Here is an 18966-nt window from a genome sequence, read left to right on the forward strand (position 1 = left end):
ATATGTGTATAAGAGACAGTATATATATATATATATATATTAAAGTGAACAGGAAAATTACCCAAAACAGATCCAGTGGGCCACAGGAGAAGAGAAGTGCAAGTCCTCACACCGAGATAGTGGTCATTTCGGCTTCTGAAACCAGGCTCCCCACCACAAGCTTCCTGCCCTATCCTAGCTGCTGTTCTGGCTTGAACAACCCCTACTTGCATACCTACCTATTAGAAGCCAGGACCACTTTGTAACCTGATCTCCTGCACTGCCTTATCTCCTTGTAACCGGATCTCCTGCACTGTGCTGTAACCCCACTGTTTGGGTCCCAGAATTTTCAAGTGTGAGCTCATCTGTGTCCGCTAGCATAAATAAACCCAAGTTCTCCTACTTCAAGTGTCACTTGGTTTCTTGTCAGTCTATTTTTCCACATTTCTTGAGGCACCAGCAAGATTCCAACCATTCTGATTCCTCGAGCCAACAGCCAGTGGCTGGACTGCACTGAGTAGGAAGGGACTCATTAGGTGGTGCACCACCCATAGGTATTCTAGTTCCTTCTTCACCCTGGAGTGCCAACCCTCCAGGCAGCCTTGCCCCAACCAGACTCCAACGGCAACTCCAAGAAGAAATCTACCAACTCACCTGGCAACTCGTCCGGACCCAGTAAGACCCTAGAAAAGTCAGTCCCCAGTCAGGTCCCATCCCACTGGGCGGAAGGGGAGCTTGATCAGTCCCCAAAAGAAACTCTACAAGTCAGGGACCTCCCAAAGTGGGGAGGAAATCCAATAACCTTTGATGTGTGAATGTGTGGATGAGCGATCTGATTTGCTGGCATCTCAGATTTGAGTTTGTTGCTCCATGGCAGAAAGCTACAGAGTCTGAATGGGTCTGTTCTGCAATTCCACGGTGGCCCTCATGTAGCTTAAGGTGGCATCTGGGCAACCGGATCCAGAGTCATGAGGCTGACCCCACCATTGATGCTAAGAGGCACCTAAGTTCTTTTTGAAGGCAGCCAGGCAGACATCTGGTTGGTCTCTTCTCTTGAAGGGGCACCCTCCCTTGTTTGTCTTTGTATCACCAATTCAAAGAGGGGAACACATAGGGTGGGAAATAGAGAGCACTACCTGACTACCATGGGTGGAAGTTCCTTGAAACCTTAGACTTAAAAATTTCAAGAAGGGATTCTCGGGAGACTATGGGATCAAATGTCTCCAGGAAAGTTGCACACACTGTGCAAATTGGAATGGCCCTCTGAAGAAGTACTGTTAGGGCCGTCTATCAGGTTGTAATAGGGATCCCCAGATACCCAAATCAGTTCCACTGTATCCTGGCTTCAGATAGCCCAAAGCGTGCCTCCTTGGGTCTGATGTGCTAACAAAAAGGGACAAAGCAGCTTTTTTTTTTTTTAACCTGCAAATGCCATGATTTTATTCTCTTTTAATGCTGAGTAATATTCCATTATGTATATATATACTACACTTTCTTTTTTTAATTTTAATTTGTTATATATGACAACAGAATGCATTAAAATTCATATCACACATATAGAGCACAATTTTTCTTATCTCTGGTTGTACGGGCAAAGCAATTTTTGTGGCCCAGGTAAAGAATCCCAAAGACCATGAGCTGATCAAGCTTGTTTTGCAAGAGGACCCAGAGGATGAGCCAGCTGTGCTGCCCCCCAAACGCTCCTAGCATGCTGCCACCATTGAGGCAACCAACACTGCATCTCCCAGACACCCTGCTGCCTTCAGTGAGTCCCCCTCAACCTTTTCAGCAGCCTCCCAGTCCAGACAGCACCCCAAGCTCTCCTCTGGCCTGGAGGCCAAGTCCACAGCCCATGAGGCAATGCCATTGTTCATCCCAAGCACCATCCCCTTTGACTGTGACCCTCAAGATGCCACTCCAGGAAATGCAGGGGCTACCACAGATAAATGGGACAGACAGCATTGTCCAGCCCAGGTGCTCTATCCTGTATTACCAATCTTTTAGTACCACAGATCTCCTAAACTGGAGACCCTACACACCATCCTATTCAGAGAAGCCCCAAGCCATGATCAGCCTCCCAGAGACCATATTTCAGAACTACCAAGCTACTTGGCATGATTGCCACCAGATCCTTCCATATTTCAACATGGAAGAGTGACAATGAATCTTTTTTTTTTTTTTTAAAGATGGATTTTTTTTTTTTAAATTTAAGAGAGAGAGACAGAGAGAGAGAAGAGAGAGAGAGAATTTCAATATTTATTTTTAAGTTTTCAGCAGTCACAACATCTTTGTTTGTATGTGGTGCTGAGGATCGAACCCAGGCCGCACACATGCCTGGCAAGCGTGCTACCGCTTGAGCCACATCCCCAGCCCGACAATGAATCTTGACAGATGTTCACAGCTGGCTCCAAGGGGAAAGCCCCAGCAGGAACCCTAGATGCAGAAGCTTGGGCAACTGAGGCATCCCTGATGCTTGGCCTGCCTGGGACTTCATTATAGTGGATGGACAAGGAGCCCTCAGTCAGTACTGTGGTGCCCTCCTACAGGCTTGGCAGGAGCTAAAAAGCCAATAACACGTTCAAAACCGCAGCAGTTATCCAGAAACCAAAGGAGTCATCAGCTACTTCTACAAGAAACTGCGTGAGGTCTTCTGAATGTACACTCTTTTTGATTCAGAAACATCAGAAAACCAGTGAATGGTCAACATAGTGTTTGTGTGGCCCAACCTACACTGACATTCACTGGAAATTCCAGAAACTTGAGGGCTCGCTGGAATGAATGTCACCCAGCTGATAGAAGAGGCAAACAGGGTCTTTGTGAATCAAGACCATGAGGCTAAATGGGAAGCCAAAAAGAAAATGAAAATCAAGGTATCTTTATTGGCTGCAGCTCTAGCAAAATCTGACCAGGTAGTCAGCCCCACCATGAAAGGGGGGACCCAATAGAAGAGCCCTGCTCTGACAAGACCACTGAGCCTATTGCAAGGAGACTGGCCACTGAAAGAATGAATGTCCTCATCATAAGGGACCAATATAAGGACCCAACAAGACTGCTCAGGGAAGAAGACAAAAATGGCAACCTAAACCAGAAACTAGAACCTCATTGGTCTGGCCAGAATCAAGGCAGACTAGGGAAAACCAGGCTCCTTACTACAGAGCCCCTGAGAACCCACAGTCAAAATGAAGGTGGGTAGCCAGTTAGTGACTTCCGTGGTTGATTCAGTCACTGAACACTCCATGGTCACTGTACCTGTGGCCCTACTCAGCACAGTAGTCGGTACCACCGGCACCTAAATTACCCAGCAGTTGTGTGAATCCTGGATATGCCAGCTAGGAGGACACATGGTGACTCACAAATTCTTGTACCTACCAGAATGCCCAATTCTCCTGCTGGGAAGAGACATACTAACAAAGCTCAGAGCCCAAATCACCTTCACCCAGGGAGGGCTCACAAGTCTTAAATTGAGGGAACCAAACATCCTTATCATGGCAGGATTATACCTATAGAAGATGAATAGCAGCTTTACCTCCAGGAGAGGGGGAACCTGATGAAGCCCACCTGCCTGTTGGAGGAGTTTCCTGATGTCTGGGCTGAGAAAGGGCCCCCAGCTTGGCTCACAACCATGGACCCATAATGGTAGATCTCAAACCTGGGGCTCTCCCTGTTAGGCAGAGACAATATCCAGTGCCATGGGAAGTATGTCTGGGGATTCATGCCCACTTGCAGTGGCTTAAGGATGCAGGAATACTGGTTGAATGCCAGTTGCCGTGGAACACCCCACTGCTGCCTGTCAAGAAGGCAGGAAGAAGTGACTACTGACCTGTCCAGGACCTAAGGGCAATCAGCAATGCCTTTATCATGCTGCACCCAGTGGTTCCCAACCCCTATACTCTTCTGAGCCTCCTGCCACCATAAGCAAGCTGGTTCACCTGTCTGGACCTAAAAGACACTTTCTTCTGCCTCTACCTGACCCTGGCTAGCTAGCCTCTATTCACTTTCCAGTGGGAATACCCCTAAAGGGGGAAAAAAACCACAAATGACCTGGACTAGACTGCCTCAGAGATTCAAAAACTCACCCACCCTGTTGTGAGAAACCCTAGTAGCAGACCTGTCAACTTTTTTGAAAGAAAACCCAGGCTGTACCTTGTTCCAATATGTGAATGACATTCTCCTGGCAAGTCCCAACTTTGAGAAATGCTGGGAAGGAACAAAAGCATTGTTAGCCTGCCAGGCAGGCTACAGAGTTTCTTGGAAAAGGGCCCAATGTGCCAGCAAGAGATCCAGTACCTTGGGTTCATCATTTCCAAAGGATGACACACCCTAGGTCCAGAAAGAAAACAGGCCATCTGCTCCATTCCACAACCAAAGACTGAAAAGGATGCCTAAGAATTCTTTGGAGCAGCAGGGTTCTGCCGCATCTGGATACCTAGATATTCTAGCCTGGCCAAATCACTCTATGAAGTCACAGCAGGTTCTGAAAAGGACCCTCTGAACTGGAGACAGGACCAAGAAAAGGCTTCCCAAGAGATAAAGAGAGTGTTTGAATCAGAGTCCTTACCCAAACAGTGGGTCCATAGCAGCGGCCTGTGGCCTACCTGTCAAAACACATGGACCCAGTTGCCTCAAGGTGACCACCATGTTTTCAGGCCTTGGCTGCTATGTATGGTAACCTTAATCGAGGAAGTCAAAAAGCACACCCTGGGATAGGATTAATGTTGAGATTTCCCATGCTGTCGTGGCACTAATGAATGGGCAAGGACACACATGGTTAACCTGTTCCAATGTAGCTCATTATCAAGGACTACTATGTGAAAACCCATGAGTCAGGTTTGAAACCATGTGAAATTCAAACCCTGCTGTTGCAGGGAAACAGATGACCAGAAACAGCAAGCAGCACTCAGAGAGGAGAACTCCAAACTTTATTTTACACTGGCGGGCCCAGAGGAAAACAAAACTGTCGCGACCCCTCGCCGGCAAGGGAAACACGACACAGGATTCTTCTTTCAACAGTTTATTCAGGCCTTGAGTCATGTATCATCTTCTAGCGCCCGCCGCCCGACACACCCAAGCACAGCTTCATAAAGCCCCCCGCATCCCAATCCTAAGCCGCCACGTGGATCTCTCTCATAGGGTGGTAAGGGATTGCGCGCCAACTCTCCATAAAAGGAGTTGTTTATCACAGGCCACAGTGGAAGCCGGCGCCATCTTCTAATGGCGGCCACGGTCTATAAGAATGGCTTACCACACAAAACTCCAAATTCTGAGCCCTGGTCCACAGTTTTTCACAATATTTATAGGTTATTTGACATCATCTTAGACCCATCCTATCACTGGGGCTTTCCTCTTTTAAAAAAAAAAAAACAGTTCCTAATCTATGCAGCTGAAGACCCTGTGCAGGGTCTCTAACATAAAGGATGCTTACAGAAACAGATAAGAAAAACAGCTCTTTTCATAGGTATCTGTTACATTTCAAAACGGAGTAGTCAGATTCCTAGGGCAGTTATTTACAACCCAAAAGGTAGGGGCCCATGATTAATTAGGCTTCCTGGAGAGAGGGGAACAGAACTGACCCCTCCCCAGGTATTGGTTTCTTATTGTAATGTTTTTGTAATTTCATTTCATAACCAGGTCTGGTTTTGCCATCACACTGCTACTTTCCTGCCAACAAAGGGCCTCCAGATCACAACTGTGAGGAAATGATGGATGGAGTTGACTCTAACAGACCAGACTTAATGGATGTCTCCCTCTCAGATTCAAAACTTGAACTCTTTCCAGATGGAAGCAGATTTGTCCAGAGAGGACAATGGAAAGCTGGGTTCACAGTCACTACTGCTAACGACATCACATAGGCTGAAGCCCTGTTGCAAGGATGGTACACATAGCTAGCTCAACTTTGGGCATTGGCCCAGGCATTATGATGGGCAAAAGGGTAACAGTGAACCTCTATACTGATTCAAAGAATGCCTTTGCCACCCTGCACGTGAATGTAGTGATCTACAAGGAAAGAAAGTACTGACGTCAGAAGGAAAAGAGATTAAGAAGAAGGAAGAAAAATCTCCAAATGTTGGATGCAGTCTGGGAGCCATCCCAGGTGCAGGGGCCACGAAAAGGGCTCAGACTGTGTCAGCAGGGGAAATCACCTGGCTGACCGTGCGACAAAGGAGGCTGCAGAGAAACTAAGTTCCCTCAGAGAGCTGAATCGAACCGCCAAGCTCTTGAGGGCCCCAGAGCTGCCTCCTACCCCTAATTATACTAAGGAAGAGGAACAGTGGGCAAAGGAATAAAGGAAGAAGGTAGCTGGTGGAAGCTGCCTGACCAGAGACTCTTTGTCCCCAGTATTGTAGCACATGTGCACAAACTAATACTAAATTAAGCCCCAGGGTACAAACAACAGGAACCAGGCCTTTCAAGGATGTGCAGATAGATTTCACAGAGGTCAAGACCTGTTGGGAATACCAATACCTCCTGGTCCTTGTCTGTACTTATTCAGGGTGGGTTAAAGCTTTTCCTAGATGCACAGAAAAGGCAGAAGTAGTAAAGGCCCTTTTGAGAGAAATTATTCCCAGATACAGGCTTCCACTCTCTATCGGATCAGATAACAGTCTGGGCTTCATTGCAGAAATAGACCAAGGCCTGGCTCAGATGTTAAAAATAAAATGGAAACTCCAAGCAGCATATAGACCTTAAAGTTCAGGTAAAGTAGAGCACATGAATTGGATCTTAAAAACCACTTTATCTGCGCTCTGCCAGGAAACTCAGTCCCCCTGAATGGAAATATTACCATTAGCCCTACAAAGAGCATGCTGTACCCCACAACCCTCTGGTTAACCACTCACCCTTTGAGATTCTCTATGGCAGATCCCCCTCTCAGGCTTAGGGGAGACCTCAAGCAGATTGGAAACTTGGAAATGTCTTGACATCTCCAAGCCCTGGGAAAAATCCTACACCATACCTTCCAAGAAGTTTCAGAAAGGACCCCCATTCCCATGGGTAACTGGGCTTATCCCCACCAAACAGGAGACATGATTTGGGTAAAGGATTGGAAAAAGGAGCCATTCCAGCCTACTGGTCCCCATCTGGTAATATAGGCAACTCCCACTTCTTTTAAGGTTGCAGGTGTTACTCCCTGGATCCATCACTCCTGGATGAAGAATGCAATTCCAACAGACCTTAACAACTGGCAAACAGTATGGGACCCAACTACCCCCATCAAATTAAGCACAGAGAATGACCCAGGAATCCACAGCAAATAGAACTCCAGCCCTGCTCTGACCATACTCCAGAGGCTGGTCGGTCAGTGCACAGCAGAAGCTTGAGGATTCACCTATCAAAATATAAATGAACCCCCTCTGTTACATCTATCCCTTGCTGCTAATAAGCACTGTTGCTATATGCCTTGATGTTGGATTAGATGTCACTGAACCCCAAGATTGGAGCATGGGTCAGAGATTGTGACTAGCCTCCTGCTATCTCCTTAGAATAGGAAGTTGTGCTGCTGTCTGGTTGTCTGTAGCCTGAACACACTCCCCTCCCCATTCCTTTCAGCTATTAATGCTCCTGGATTACACTTTGCCACCTCTCTTTTATGGGTTACTATAACCCTAGCAAACTGATAATGGGAAAAGGGGCTTATGTTGTTACCTATCTTTCCTACTTTGTTATCATAAAATACATACCTCCCTTTCCACACGCTACACATGCTCCCAGTACACTGACCCCAGCACTCATTTTACACCCTGCCTCTCCACAGACAACCATGCAGACATAAGGGGACAACTTATGTTTATGGAATGGCTACTGTGGAACTTGGGGAACTACTTGTTACCTTCAACCCAGGCCTCATCATCCCTTCAGTCTCTTGGGTGGGCCCGGACTTGTGCACCCATTCCCCACTCCACCAGAAAGCCCCCTTATTCCATACAAACCACCCACGCCTCTTAATTTGGACTCCCAGTTGGACCTGTTGCTAAGTGCAGCCCCACTCCCTTCTTAATGATACCAACCTTCAGCTGGCCAAGTATTGCTGGTTGTGCTTATCCATGGAAACCCTGCATTACTTAGCCTCGCCAATACTATTGGGAAATTTTACAGCCACAGAGCCCCCTCCACATTTATCCATGAGGCCCATTTAGGGGCAGTCATACTGATTCAACAGGCTCCTGAATGCATGACAGCAATGAAGGGGCAGAGCCTTCATTGGCAATTTAACTAGGGACCAACGTGACCAAGCATTAACAGGTGGATGGCCCACAAACACAACATGGTGCCACCCCCGACAAGGCCTATTTATTATATGTGAGACAGATGGCTTATGTATGCCTGCCCACTAATTAGACAAGGACCTGTGCTTTGGCCTTCCTTATCCCTCAGATGAACATAGTACTTAATAACCAAACCCTCCCCATAACCTCTGTCGGCTCGTCTACAATCAAAGAGAACCATCCAGTTCATACTGCTGCTAATTGGATTGGGGATAATAACCAGAATAGGTACAGGCATAGGAGGAATCACTTCATCAACCACCTTTTACTACAAACCATCTAAGGACTTAACATGATACTGAACAAGTGGGCCAAATCATTAGTACCCCTACCTGGCTGAGGCAGTTTTGCAAAATCGGAGGGGAATAGACTTAATAACAGCTGAAAAGAGAGGAATCTGTCTCTTCCTAAATGAAGAATGCTGTTATGCAAACCAATCGGAGATCATCAGGGATATGGCCCAGCAACTATAGGACTGAGTCCCACGTAAATGACAGGAATTAGCAGATTCCTGGAGCCACTGGAATAACATCTGGAGTTGACCTTCATAGCTCCTCCACGTGACTGGCTCCCTCCTCATAATCCTATTGGCACTTTTATTTGGTCCATGTATCCTCAATCTCATTACCTGCTTTCATCCATGATTAGAGTCAATCAAACTGTAATTATTGGTAACCCAATATAGGCCCCTTGGCCAGGAGGAACCTGATGAAAATGAGGGGTTTCACTCTCCCAACAGGCCTGAGGTTGATGCTGATCCACAAGTTGGAAAAAGCACCAAAAGGGGGGAATTAACAGGAAAAATATCCAAAACAAACCCAGTAGGCCACAGGAGAAGTTATCAGTTAAACCAGAGGTGGGCCTAGAACCAAGTGGAAGTCTCTACACAGAGATAACCGCCATTTTTGCTTCTGTAACCAGATTTACTTACTGCCCTGCCCTAGCCGCTGTTCCCACTTGAGCAACCCAAATTTCAAACCCACTTGTTAGCAGCCAGTACCACCCTTATAACCCAATCTCCTACACCGCCCTATAAAAACCCTGTAAGCTCACTGCTTAGGGCCCAGAATTTTCAAGTGGGAGCCCATTGAGGTTCGCTGAGTGTCACTGAGTTTCTCACCAGTCTGATTTTTCCATAATACTAGAATCAGGCTAATACATAGAATAATATTCCCATGAGCTCAATGAAAGGGGTTGGTTTTATAGACAGGCTAAAGAAAGCAGAAACAGAATGAAGAAGGGATTGGTCATTTCAAAGTTAATTTCCTCTCAAAGTGGTGATAAGAAGATGAAACCATAGGAAGATAACTGATTTGTTAACAAAGTTACTTCAGATTACCCTTTGCAAGAAACTTCCTTATCATGTCAATTGAAACTGGCTATTTAGGAAATTTGAGGTTTTTTCTCTCCTGATTTCTTGGAAGGCTGGCTTCATTTTGGGTGTAGAACTTTAGCACAGATTACTTCATTTTAATTTTTAGTGTGGACTGTTAAGGCTTAGTCCAAAACAGTGGACTTCTATAATTTTTATTATTTATTTATTTAGGTACTGGGGATTGAAGCCAAGGGTGCTTTACCATTGAGCTACATCCCGAGGCCTATTTGTTTTTTATTTTGAGACAGGGTCTCAATAAGTTGCTGAAGATCTTGCTAAATTCCTGAGAGGGCCTTGAACTTTACAATCCTCTCGCCTTAGCCTCCCCAGAAGCTGGGATTATAGGCATACCCTACCCCCTGTGGCTGTAATTTTATTGAACACAATAAATTCCTGTATGCATATGTAAGCATGTCTCCTACTGGTCCTGTTTCTCTGGTAGAATCTGACCGATATAGCAAGTAGCCTTATTTATTTAACTGAACAAGTAAAGGTTAGCTATGAATTCCCTTGTTTTAGTTTGTATACAAACCAAGCTGTAATCCCACTAATTATAATTTCCCCCCTTTTTTTCCCTCAAAGTTTCCTGCTTCATTATCTTCATAAATTATCCTCTTCAATCTTTTTAAAGACTTGATCCCATCATTTTTCTCCTTTTTCCAGAATCTTCAGCCTCTTCTATTTTTCCTTCCTCTTTATCTTATAAACATTGATGTCTTTCCTGCCTAAGAAAAAACAAAACCTCCTTCCTTGCATCCCCCTGTAACTATGACTTACTAGTTAATCTTCTGGCATTCTATAGCCAAATTTAAAATATTCAACTCTTGCTGCCAGCATATCCTCACTTCCCATTCATTTCTTAACTATCTGCAGCCTGGCTTCAGCTTCTCCCAATCCACTGCAATTTTTTTTTTTTTTTGCCAAAATAACTAATAACTGTATGATTGCTGAAACGTCAACAAACATCAAAGGGAGGAAACTGAAGTCTCTTCTTGACTTGTCCGTGATATTAGCCACTCATTGAAATTTCTCTCTTCCTTTCCAGTGTATTCTCTTTACCTCCCAAAACACTCCATTCTCTAGTTCTTTAACTGATTCTACTTCTTTGCACCATACATCAAATGTTGGTATTCCCCAATCCTCTGACTTCAGCCTTTTTCTTATTTTATATACCCATAGTTTTCTTGAGGTTATTTCTTTCACATTCATCACTTGAATGTCATTGTTTCTATGCTAATGACTCATGAATCTGCTTTTTAATTTTTTCTTTTGGTACTGGGAATCTTACCCAGGAGTGCTTTACTACTGTGCTGCTGAGGCTAGCTACAACTTTTGATCCTCCTGCCTCAGCCTTCCAAGTTGCTGGGATTACGTATGTGAATCACCTCTGTGCATGACTCGTGAACTTAGGTTGCTCCATTTAAAATCCGCTCCAGGGCTGGGGTTGAGCTCAGTGGTAAAGTCTAACATGCATGAGGAACTGGGTTCGATTCTCAGCACTGCATATAAATAAAGATCCATCGACAACAAAATATTGAAAAAAAATCTGCATCAAGGTTTATTCCTGGGGATAGGAAGGGCAGTAGAATAAAATAGGAATTATTATTGCTGTATGTATATAGGTGACTGTATGACCAATGTGATTCTGCAACCTGTACAATCAGAAAAATGAGAAATTATACCCCATTTGATTCAAATGTATGATTTGTCAAGATCATTGTACTGTCATGTGTAACTAATAAAAAATAAATAAATAAATAAATAAATAAAGATTTATTCCCAAATCCTGTCATTTGAGATAACATGGATGGACCTGGAAGACATTGTGATAAATGAAATTAGCCAGACAAATACTGCATGGTCTCACTCATATGGGAAATCTAAAGGTGTTGAAAAGTGGGAAGTGGGATGATGGTTACCAGAGGCTGGCAGAGGGTGGTAGATGGGGAAGGGAAGAGATTGATCAAAGGATTCAAAGTTTCTGTTTGACAGGAGAATAAGCTTTAGTAATCTGTTGCAGGAAATGGCAATTATAATTAGTAAGAATGCATTGTATAGGGGTCAGGGTTGTGGCTCAGTGGTAGAGCTCTTACCTAGCATACATGAGGCAGAGGCACTGGGTTCAATCCCTGGCACCACATAAAAATAAAAATAAACAAAATAAAGGTATTGTGTCCTTCCACAACACACACATATATATAATGCATTGTATATTTCAGAATTGCTAAAAGCAGATTTTAAGTGTTTTTAATCACAAAAAAATTAGCACATGGCCAGGCATAGTGGTGCACACCTATAATTCTAGCAACCCAGAAGGCTGAGTCAGGAAGATTACAGGTTCAAAGCCAGCCTCAGCAACTCAGAGGTCCTAAGCAAATTGGTGAGACCTTGTCTCAAAAACAAAAACAAAAATAAAAAATATAAAAAGGGCTTGGAATGTGACCCAATGGTTAAGTGTTCCTGGATTTAATCCCTGATACAAAAAAAAAAAATATATATATATATATATATATGAGGGTGGATTTTGTTAATTAGCCTAATATAATTATTTCACATCATGAACATGTCAGAACATCCTATTGTACCTCTTAAATATAAATAGTATTTGTCAAAAATAAAATGTTAACAAAAACTTTATTCTTCGATGCTACTTTGCATAATAATGTTGTATCTCAACCAGGATTTACCAGATATCTCAGAATTCAACAAGTCTAAGAACTAATTAGTTTTTCCTTTTTTTTATTCCCCATCTCAGAGGATGATACCCTTCTCTTCCCAGTTGCCCAAACTACATCCTCAGCCCTTTCTTTAAATTTTAAAAATTTTGAGAAGTTGCTGATGCTGGCCACAAATTTATGATCCTCCTGCCTCAGCCTCTCAATTTGCTGGAATTACATGTGGGAATCACCATGTGCAGCATGACTCATGAACCTAAGATCCATTAAAAATGATGAAAGTATCTTTCACTCACCCTCAAATGTTCAGTGTCTACTTTCCCTTCTACCCCCTATCTCTCCAATTCTTCCTCTTCTCTCGGTAACTGCCTTTGTTCAAACATTCATCATTTTTTATCTAAACTTGGTTTCTTAACTTTCTTATCTCATTCTGTTCACCTTTATTATTTAAAATTTAACCTTTATTATTTATTTATTTTTTTTTTAATGTGGTGCTGAGGATCAAACCCAGTACCTCACCTGTGCTAGGCAAGGGTTCTACCACTGAGCTATAGCCCCAGCCCTCACCTGCAGTTTATTTTCGTCACTTACAACAGAAAAATGATGCATTCATATAAGTCCTACTAGTCTTCTAGGTAAACTGTTGGATCAATGCCTCCCTATAGCCCATAAAATAAGGGTTAAATTATTTAGCATGACATTTACAGGCCCTGCCTTTTCATAGGTCTTGTGATCCTTTGCATTTTAGATGTATTGAATCACTTGTGGTCTTCTTTTCTTTCTTTTTCTTCCCCCAGGTATTGGATCCAGGACCCAGGACTGAGTTTATGCTAAGTGTGTGTTCCACCATTGAGTTATAGCCACAGCTCTGTAATTTTCATATCTTCTTATTCCTGTGTCATGTGGACCCTAGTCCTGCTTGCCTGCATCCACACATACACATATGCGCACTCCTTCCTACACAAAGTCTTTCCCGACACCCCCAGCAAAAACTAGTTCCCGGGGCTGGGATGTGGCTCAAGCGGTAGCGCGCTCGCCTGGCATGCGTGCGGCCCGGGTTCGATCCTCAGCACCACATACAAACAAAGATGTTGTGTCTGCCAAATACTAAAAAGAAAAATAAATATTAAAAAATTCTCTCTCTCTCTACCTCTATCTCTCTCACTCTCTCTTTAAAAAAAAAAAAAAAACTAGTTGCCCTTTTTGTGCTCCTTTAGCATCCTCTGGAAAATATGTTTGTAACAGCATCAATAAAGTCATTTGACTAGCTGCACACTGTGGCACTTGCTTATAATTCCAGCAACTTGAACTGCTTTCACAAGTTTGAAGCCAGTCTGGGCAAGTTAGTGAAACCCTGTCTCAAAATAAAGAGAAAAGAGCCACATTATGGTATTATTCCATCTGTATGTGTAAAATCCAGAATAGGCAAATCTGTACAAAGTAGATAAGTGGTAACCAAGGACGACAGAATAGAGTGTGACTAAAGATGAGTACTGGATTTCTTTTTTCTTTTCTCTTTATTTATTAATTTTGGTACTGGGGATTGAACCAATGGGAATTCAGCTACTGAGCCACATCCCCAGTCCTTTTTATGTTTTATTTTGACACAGGGTCTCACCAAGTTGCTGAGACTGACCTCAAACTTGCGATCCTCCTGCTTCTACCTCCTGAGGTACTGGGATTATAGGCATGTGCCACCAGGCCTGGCTGGATTTCTTTTGGGGGTAATGAAAGTATTCTAGAATTAAAGAGTGGTGATGATTACATAATCTTTTGACTATACTAAAAAAAAGGCTGGGGTTGTGGCTCAGTGGTAGAGCGTTTGCCTAGTATGTGTGAGGCTCTGGGTTCAATCCTCCACATATAAATAAATAATATAAAGGTCCATTAATAAATAAAAAAATATTTTTTTAAAACTACTGAATTACACACTTTAAAGGGGTGAATTTTATGTTTTGGTTTATATCTCAATAAAAATAATTACGAAGGCATAATATTCTGTTCCATTAATTATTGAAAAGCAAGGAATTATAAAAACAGGCTAGTCATGAGCTCATTTCTAGAATGTGAATATTTATAAAATTACATGTGTGAAACTGTTATCTTTGTCTAGTTGAAAAGAAATGGGACTCTAATTGAGAAGAAATGTGACTCTGACATTTCCTGTGATATGAATAAATCTGTCAGAAGCAATGTGTAACTCCCCACCACTACCAACAAAAAACTGTTAGTATTCTAAGACTGGAAACTAGAGTCCTAAAAATTATTTCCATAGCAACTTTATATCCTTTCTTAAAGCATCCAGTTACCCTGATGCTTCCCTTGAATTCTAACCAACCCTTATATTCATGGCAACCCACAATGAAAATCTTTCCTCTTTAGAATTTCCTTTTTTGAGCATGGTGCTGACAAGCTTCTACACTGTTGGGGAGGTGGTTATTGCCTGAGGAAAGAGTCCCAGTTCTGAGAGAGGTAAACAAGGATGTCAGGGCTTATGGGTAATGGTGAGAAGAACTGGGGTGAAGTAATAGGGTAGAGTCCTTCAGCATAAACTTAAGCTAAACTTCAGGAGTTAGGTGGATTCTAGAAAAGGACAAAGGATAATGATCTATGATTACTACATACATTGACTGGGTTTGGGTCAATAGAGTAAGGTGACATTCTTCTAGCAGATAAGCACTTTTTTTCAAGAGAAGGACCAGGGGAGAGGAGAGCTGGAAAACAGGACATCTCAGGTTTGGGCAGTAAGCCACAACTAGGCCTTAGCCTAGCCTCAGACCTCCTATTTGGGTAAACATTCTTAGGATCTATCCTTGAAAAGAGTTGGCACAAGCTAAAAATATCTCCTCTTGATAAATGATAAAGAAAAGTCCAGTATTTTTTAATTCCCTCCCTCATCCTCCTACTTTTCCAGATTAGTATCCAACAGACAGCCAGAAATGTGAGTGGCATGTTCTTATCAAAATCAGGAGGTAGATCCCAACCATAGACACCCACATACATGATAGTTGTAACTAGTTTTTTATTAAGCCAATTGGATGGGGGTTATTATAAGGAAGTTCTCATGCCCCACCGCAGTGCCCTGTGCCCCAGGGAGGAGGCTGGAGCTCAGCTGCTGCTGCAGTCAGCAAGGGTAGACATCCCAGTGCAGGCCGATGGCATCAATGACAGAACCAGCTCGGCCACTGATGAATCGAAGGACGGTGTTGGGGTGCAAGGGGACAGCATTGAAACTTGTGCCTGTGTCTTTCCCAAAAGGCAGGTAGCGGCCCTTGTCTGTCACAAAGACCAGCTTCCTCAGATAGTTCTTGTATTTGCCAGACACCTGAATCACTGATTCACCAGGGTGCAAAAAGATCTCCTCCAGGTCTCCTGATTTGCCACCCACATAGTCACTCCACACCTTGCCGTAGCGCACCTGGAGACTGGGGACAAGTGGAGAAGGAAGGGAGTCATTGAATAAGGTTATCACAACTCAGGACCTCTGGGCCTACATGCTGAGACCTTCAAACTGGTGACATGACATTTTTAGTCCCATGGAATGTAAACCACATGAGCCCTAGAAGATCACACAGGGAATTTCAACTCTTCATTTTGCCAACAAACAGCCTCAGAGAGAAAAGAAGTTGCCCGGAATCACCCAGACAACAGTGTTAGAACTTGAATTTGGAGTCCAGGGTTCTACTGTGTCCCCACCTCCCACCACACCCCCCCCTCCGTTTGAAACAGGCAAAATAATTTCCAAACATTTGAAAATCACCTGGATCAGAAGGAAACACATTTTGGCTCTGCAGATCATAGTTTTCCAACTCTATGAAAGAAATGTGGCTATCTCAGGAGGGAAGCAAAGCAAAGATGGAGGATGCCCGATAGGAATATTGCAAAGGAGCCCCCTCAGATGGGGGGTAGAAAACTTCCAGGCCCCTGAGACTTCATGGTTATATGATTTGCCAAGGTCACATGTGTTGTGGGAATTAAGGAGTTATGACAGGTCTAGAATCCCTGTCCTCTAACAACTTTCACCATATCATGTTTTACCTCTGACTTATTGATTGAAACAGAAGTGATCCAAAGCTAATGAGAACTTGCCAATTTGATAAGATCCTAGAGAGTCCCCAAACCACAGAAAATCAAAGAATCTTACCCTACAATGTAGTATCGACTGACACGGACACGAAGGGCAGTGATGGGGCCATCCAGCTGGTTGCCAGAATGGGAGAACCGCTGTCCTCCACCACCTCCATACTCTCCATTGTAGGAGGAGGACCTAGCCTGAACTGGAGAGAAGAGAGGAGTTGGAGCGAGAAATCCCCAGGGAACTCAGCTGCTCCCCGCCACCCCTGTTCCTCCCACGACTCTGTGCCCACCACCGAGCCAACAGCAGGTCAGGGGCTGCCTTCCCATGATCCCATTCCCAGGCTTGTGGTGTCACACTTACTGGCATTGGCAGAGGCTGAGGCACAAAGAAGGGCTAGGATAGCAATCGTCAACATTCTGGGGCTGGAGTGGGAAGAAAGGAAAAATGAGGCTGTATCCTTTTCCCATTGGACTTCATTTACCCAGGCATCCCTGGTCTCCAGTTTAGACTTGGATTTTTCAGAACTTCAACTCAGATCTTGCCGGCTCAGTCTTGAACCTAAAGAGGACTGTTCATCTATGGTCTTGTTCCTTCCTTCCAAACAGTACCTTCTGGGTTTCCCTGGTCTGCCTATAGCCAGTCCTCTTTCTCCCTTCCAAACCAAAAGATCAGTTCTGACTCTGTCCAGATTTTAAGCTGTGTCAAGCCCCATTCCATCTTGGCACAAAGCAGTGTTCTAAAGAGGAAGTAGAGTACATCTCCAAAGCATAGAGAGGGGTGAGTTTACCAAATAAGAAGCTGAGCAAAGCCTAACTGCACTTGGTCAGTTAGTAGATTAGCCTGGTTTATGGAGCATCTGGGGCATGGTTAAATCTCTAGCTTTACCATGGTCTCAAATCAGAAGGAAAGGAATATTTTAGAGGTGCCTCTGTCACCTGGGCTGAAGTGGTAGTAGAAGAGATTGTGCTGGTACCAGCATCTGAGCAGTTTTGGTGAAACTGAGAGAGACTTAGAAATTACAGAAAGAATTGTGATGAGCTCAAGACGTTAGATCCCAGGTACCTGGTCTACTTGTCATAATCCTTTCTCCAATAACACAAACCTGACCGTTTTCATTTCTCTGAGCATCACAAGTGTCCCCATTCCTTCAGCTGAAATCAGGCATCTTTGCACCTCATGTAGATCAGATTCAGGTGCCCCACTTAACTGACATTCAAATGCCCCCGTCACTCAATCCAGGCATCCTCTTATCCAGCTTAGATTTGAAAAACTCCCAACTCAGATCCAAGCATCCTGTCACCCCTCACCTGGCGGTTTCAGATGCAAAATAATCCCCCAGAAACTTTCAGACCATTTATACCAGGTCCAAGCCCTTCCCTTGCTCCTTATCGTGTGAACCTCACCTCCTGAACAAACATGATCAGCCTCTTAGGATCAGGTGTCGGGCAGGGTCTGGAACATCTTATCCTGCCCTTCCCCCAAGGGTTACAGGTGGCAAGGTGGGGTCCACTCTGGGCCAAGTGCCAAATCTCTGAGGGGCAAGATAAACTTCAGAAATGTCACCAAAAGGCCAGAAACTTTGAGTTACTGCAAAGTAGCTAGTCACCTCTGGGGTGTAATTTAAGGAGCTCTGTGGAAGGTTCTCTCTCCCCAAAAGGTTTGAGAGGCTCTCACCTGAAATCTGCCCTTTGTCAGGATAACCATTGCCCTCTCTGGGCATTTGAAATGTACATTCTCCCAAAAGGAAAATGCACTCCCGGTACCTTATATTGAACAGTGAATACTATTTGCCTGACAATTTTCTCTCTTCCTTCTGTTATTTTATTACAATAAATTCAAACATGGTAAAGTTCAAGGAATTACATAATGAACACCCATATGACCACCATATGGATTAATATTTTGAGTTAGTTGCTTTTTTAAAAAATATTTATTTAGTTGTAGATGAACACAAAGTATCTTTATTTATTTTTATGTGGTACTGAGGATCCAATCCAGTGCCTCACACATGCAAGGCAAGCACTCTACCACTGAGCTACCATTAGTTGCTTTTTTCCTTGTTCACTCATCTATTCATCCTCCATCTATCTGAGAAAGGTCATTTGGGGCTGGAGGTGGACCTTGAACCCCTCTCTAAGACACAGTCAATCTAGTGGGCAAATGGGACCCTGAGGAACCAAGGGTATGCAGGTCTTCCTCTGTGGGTAGTTCTGCACTTTGGACTCTCAGCATTCCTGGACACCAAGGCTATATAGCCCAAACAAGATAATTGCTACCTTTTTTAGGCCTGAAATAGACCCAAGAACAATATCAGATTTCTTCTCTTTTTAGGCCTTCTGTTCTAGAACTGAGTTCTCTAGACCTAAAATCCCCAGAACCAACCCCTAGTGCCTGACCCCTCTAGGGCTAATCCTCTGACTCCTGAGAGTCAGCAGGGTCTTCCAAGTGGAGAGAAGAATGGAGCCCGGGTGAGGGGTTGGAGGGGGTTAGAATATACCCACAGCCCTCTTTATTTATGTATTTGATTTTTCCCCTATTACCAGAGTTCAAACCCAGGCCCTCATGCATGCTAGGCAAGTACCCTACCTCTGATAAAGA

At 43.9% G+C, this 18966-nt stretch overlaps 1 protein-coding gene and 1 long non-coding RNA gene across 2 annotated transcripts in view; one reads left to right on the top strand and one right to left on the bottom strand.

Annotated features, from left to right (window-relative positions):
• Positions 1-6440, top strand: part of LOC125612367 — a 7715-nt gene extending 1275 nt beyond the window's left edge. Inside the window, exon 2 of the long non-coding RNA XR_007342723.1 lies at positions 5608-6440. This is a non-coding gene — a long non-coding RNA (uncharacterized LOC125612367). The remainder of the gene's footprint in view (positions 1-5607) is intronic.
• Positions 6441-15295: 8855 nt separating this feature from the next.
• Positions 15296-17495, bottom strand: Zg16 (zymogen granule protein 16). The gene is made up of 4 exons (XM_015491287.2): positions 17471-17495; positions 16729-16790; positions 16435-16567; positions 15296-15715 (listed from the first exon to the last, which is right to left on the bottom strand). The coding sequence occupies exons 1-4, from the start codon at positions 17482-17484 to the stop codon at positions 15415-15417; spliced, it is 510 nt and encodes a 169-aa protein (XP_015346773.2). The 5' UTR covers positions 17485-17495; the 3' UTR covers positions 15296-15414.
• Between the last annotated feature and the right edge of the window lie 1471 nt (positions 17496-18966).

This window comes from Marmota marmota, unplaced genomic scaffold, assembly GCF_001458135.2.
Source record: "Marmota marmota marmota unplaced genomic scaffold, marMar, whole genome shotgun sequence".
NCBI lineage: Eukaryota > Metazoa > Chordata > Mammalia > Rodentia > Sciuridae > Marmota > Marmota marmota.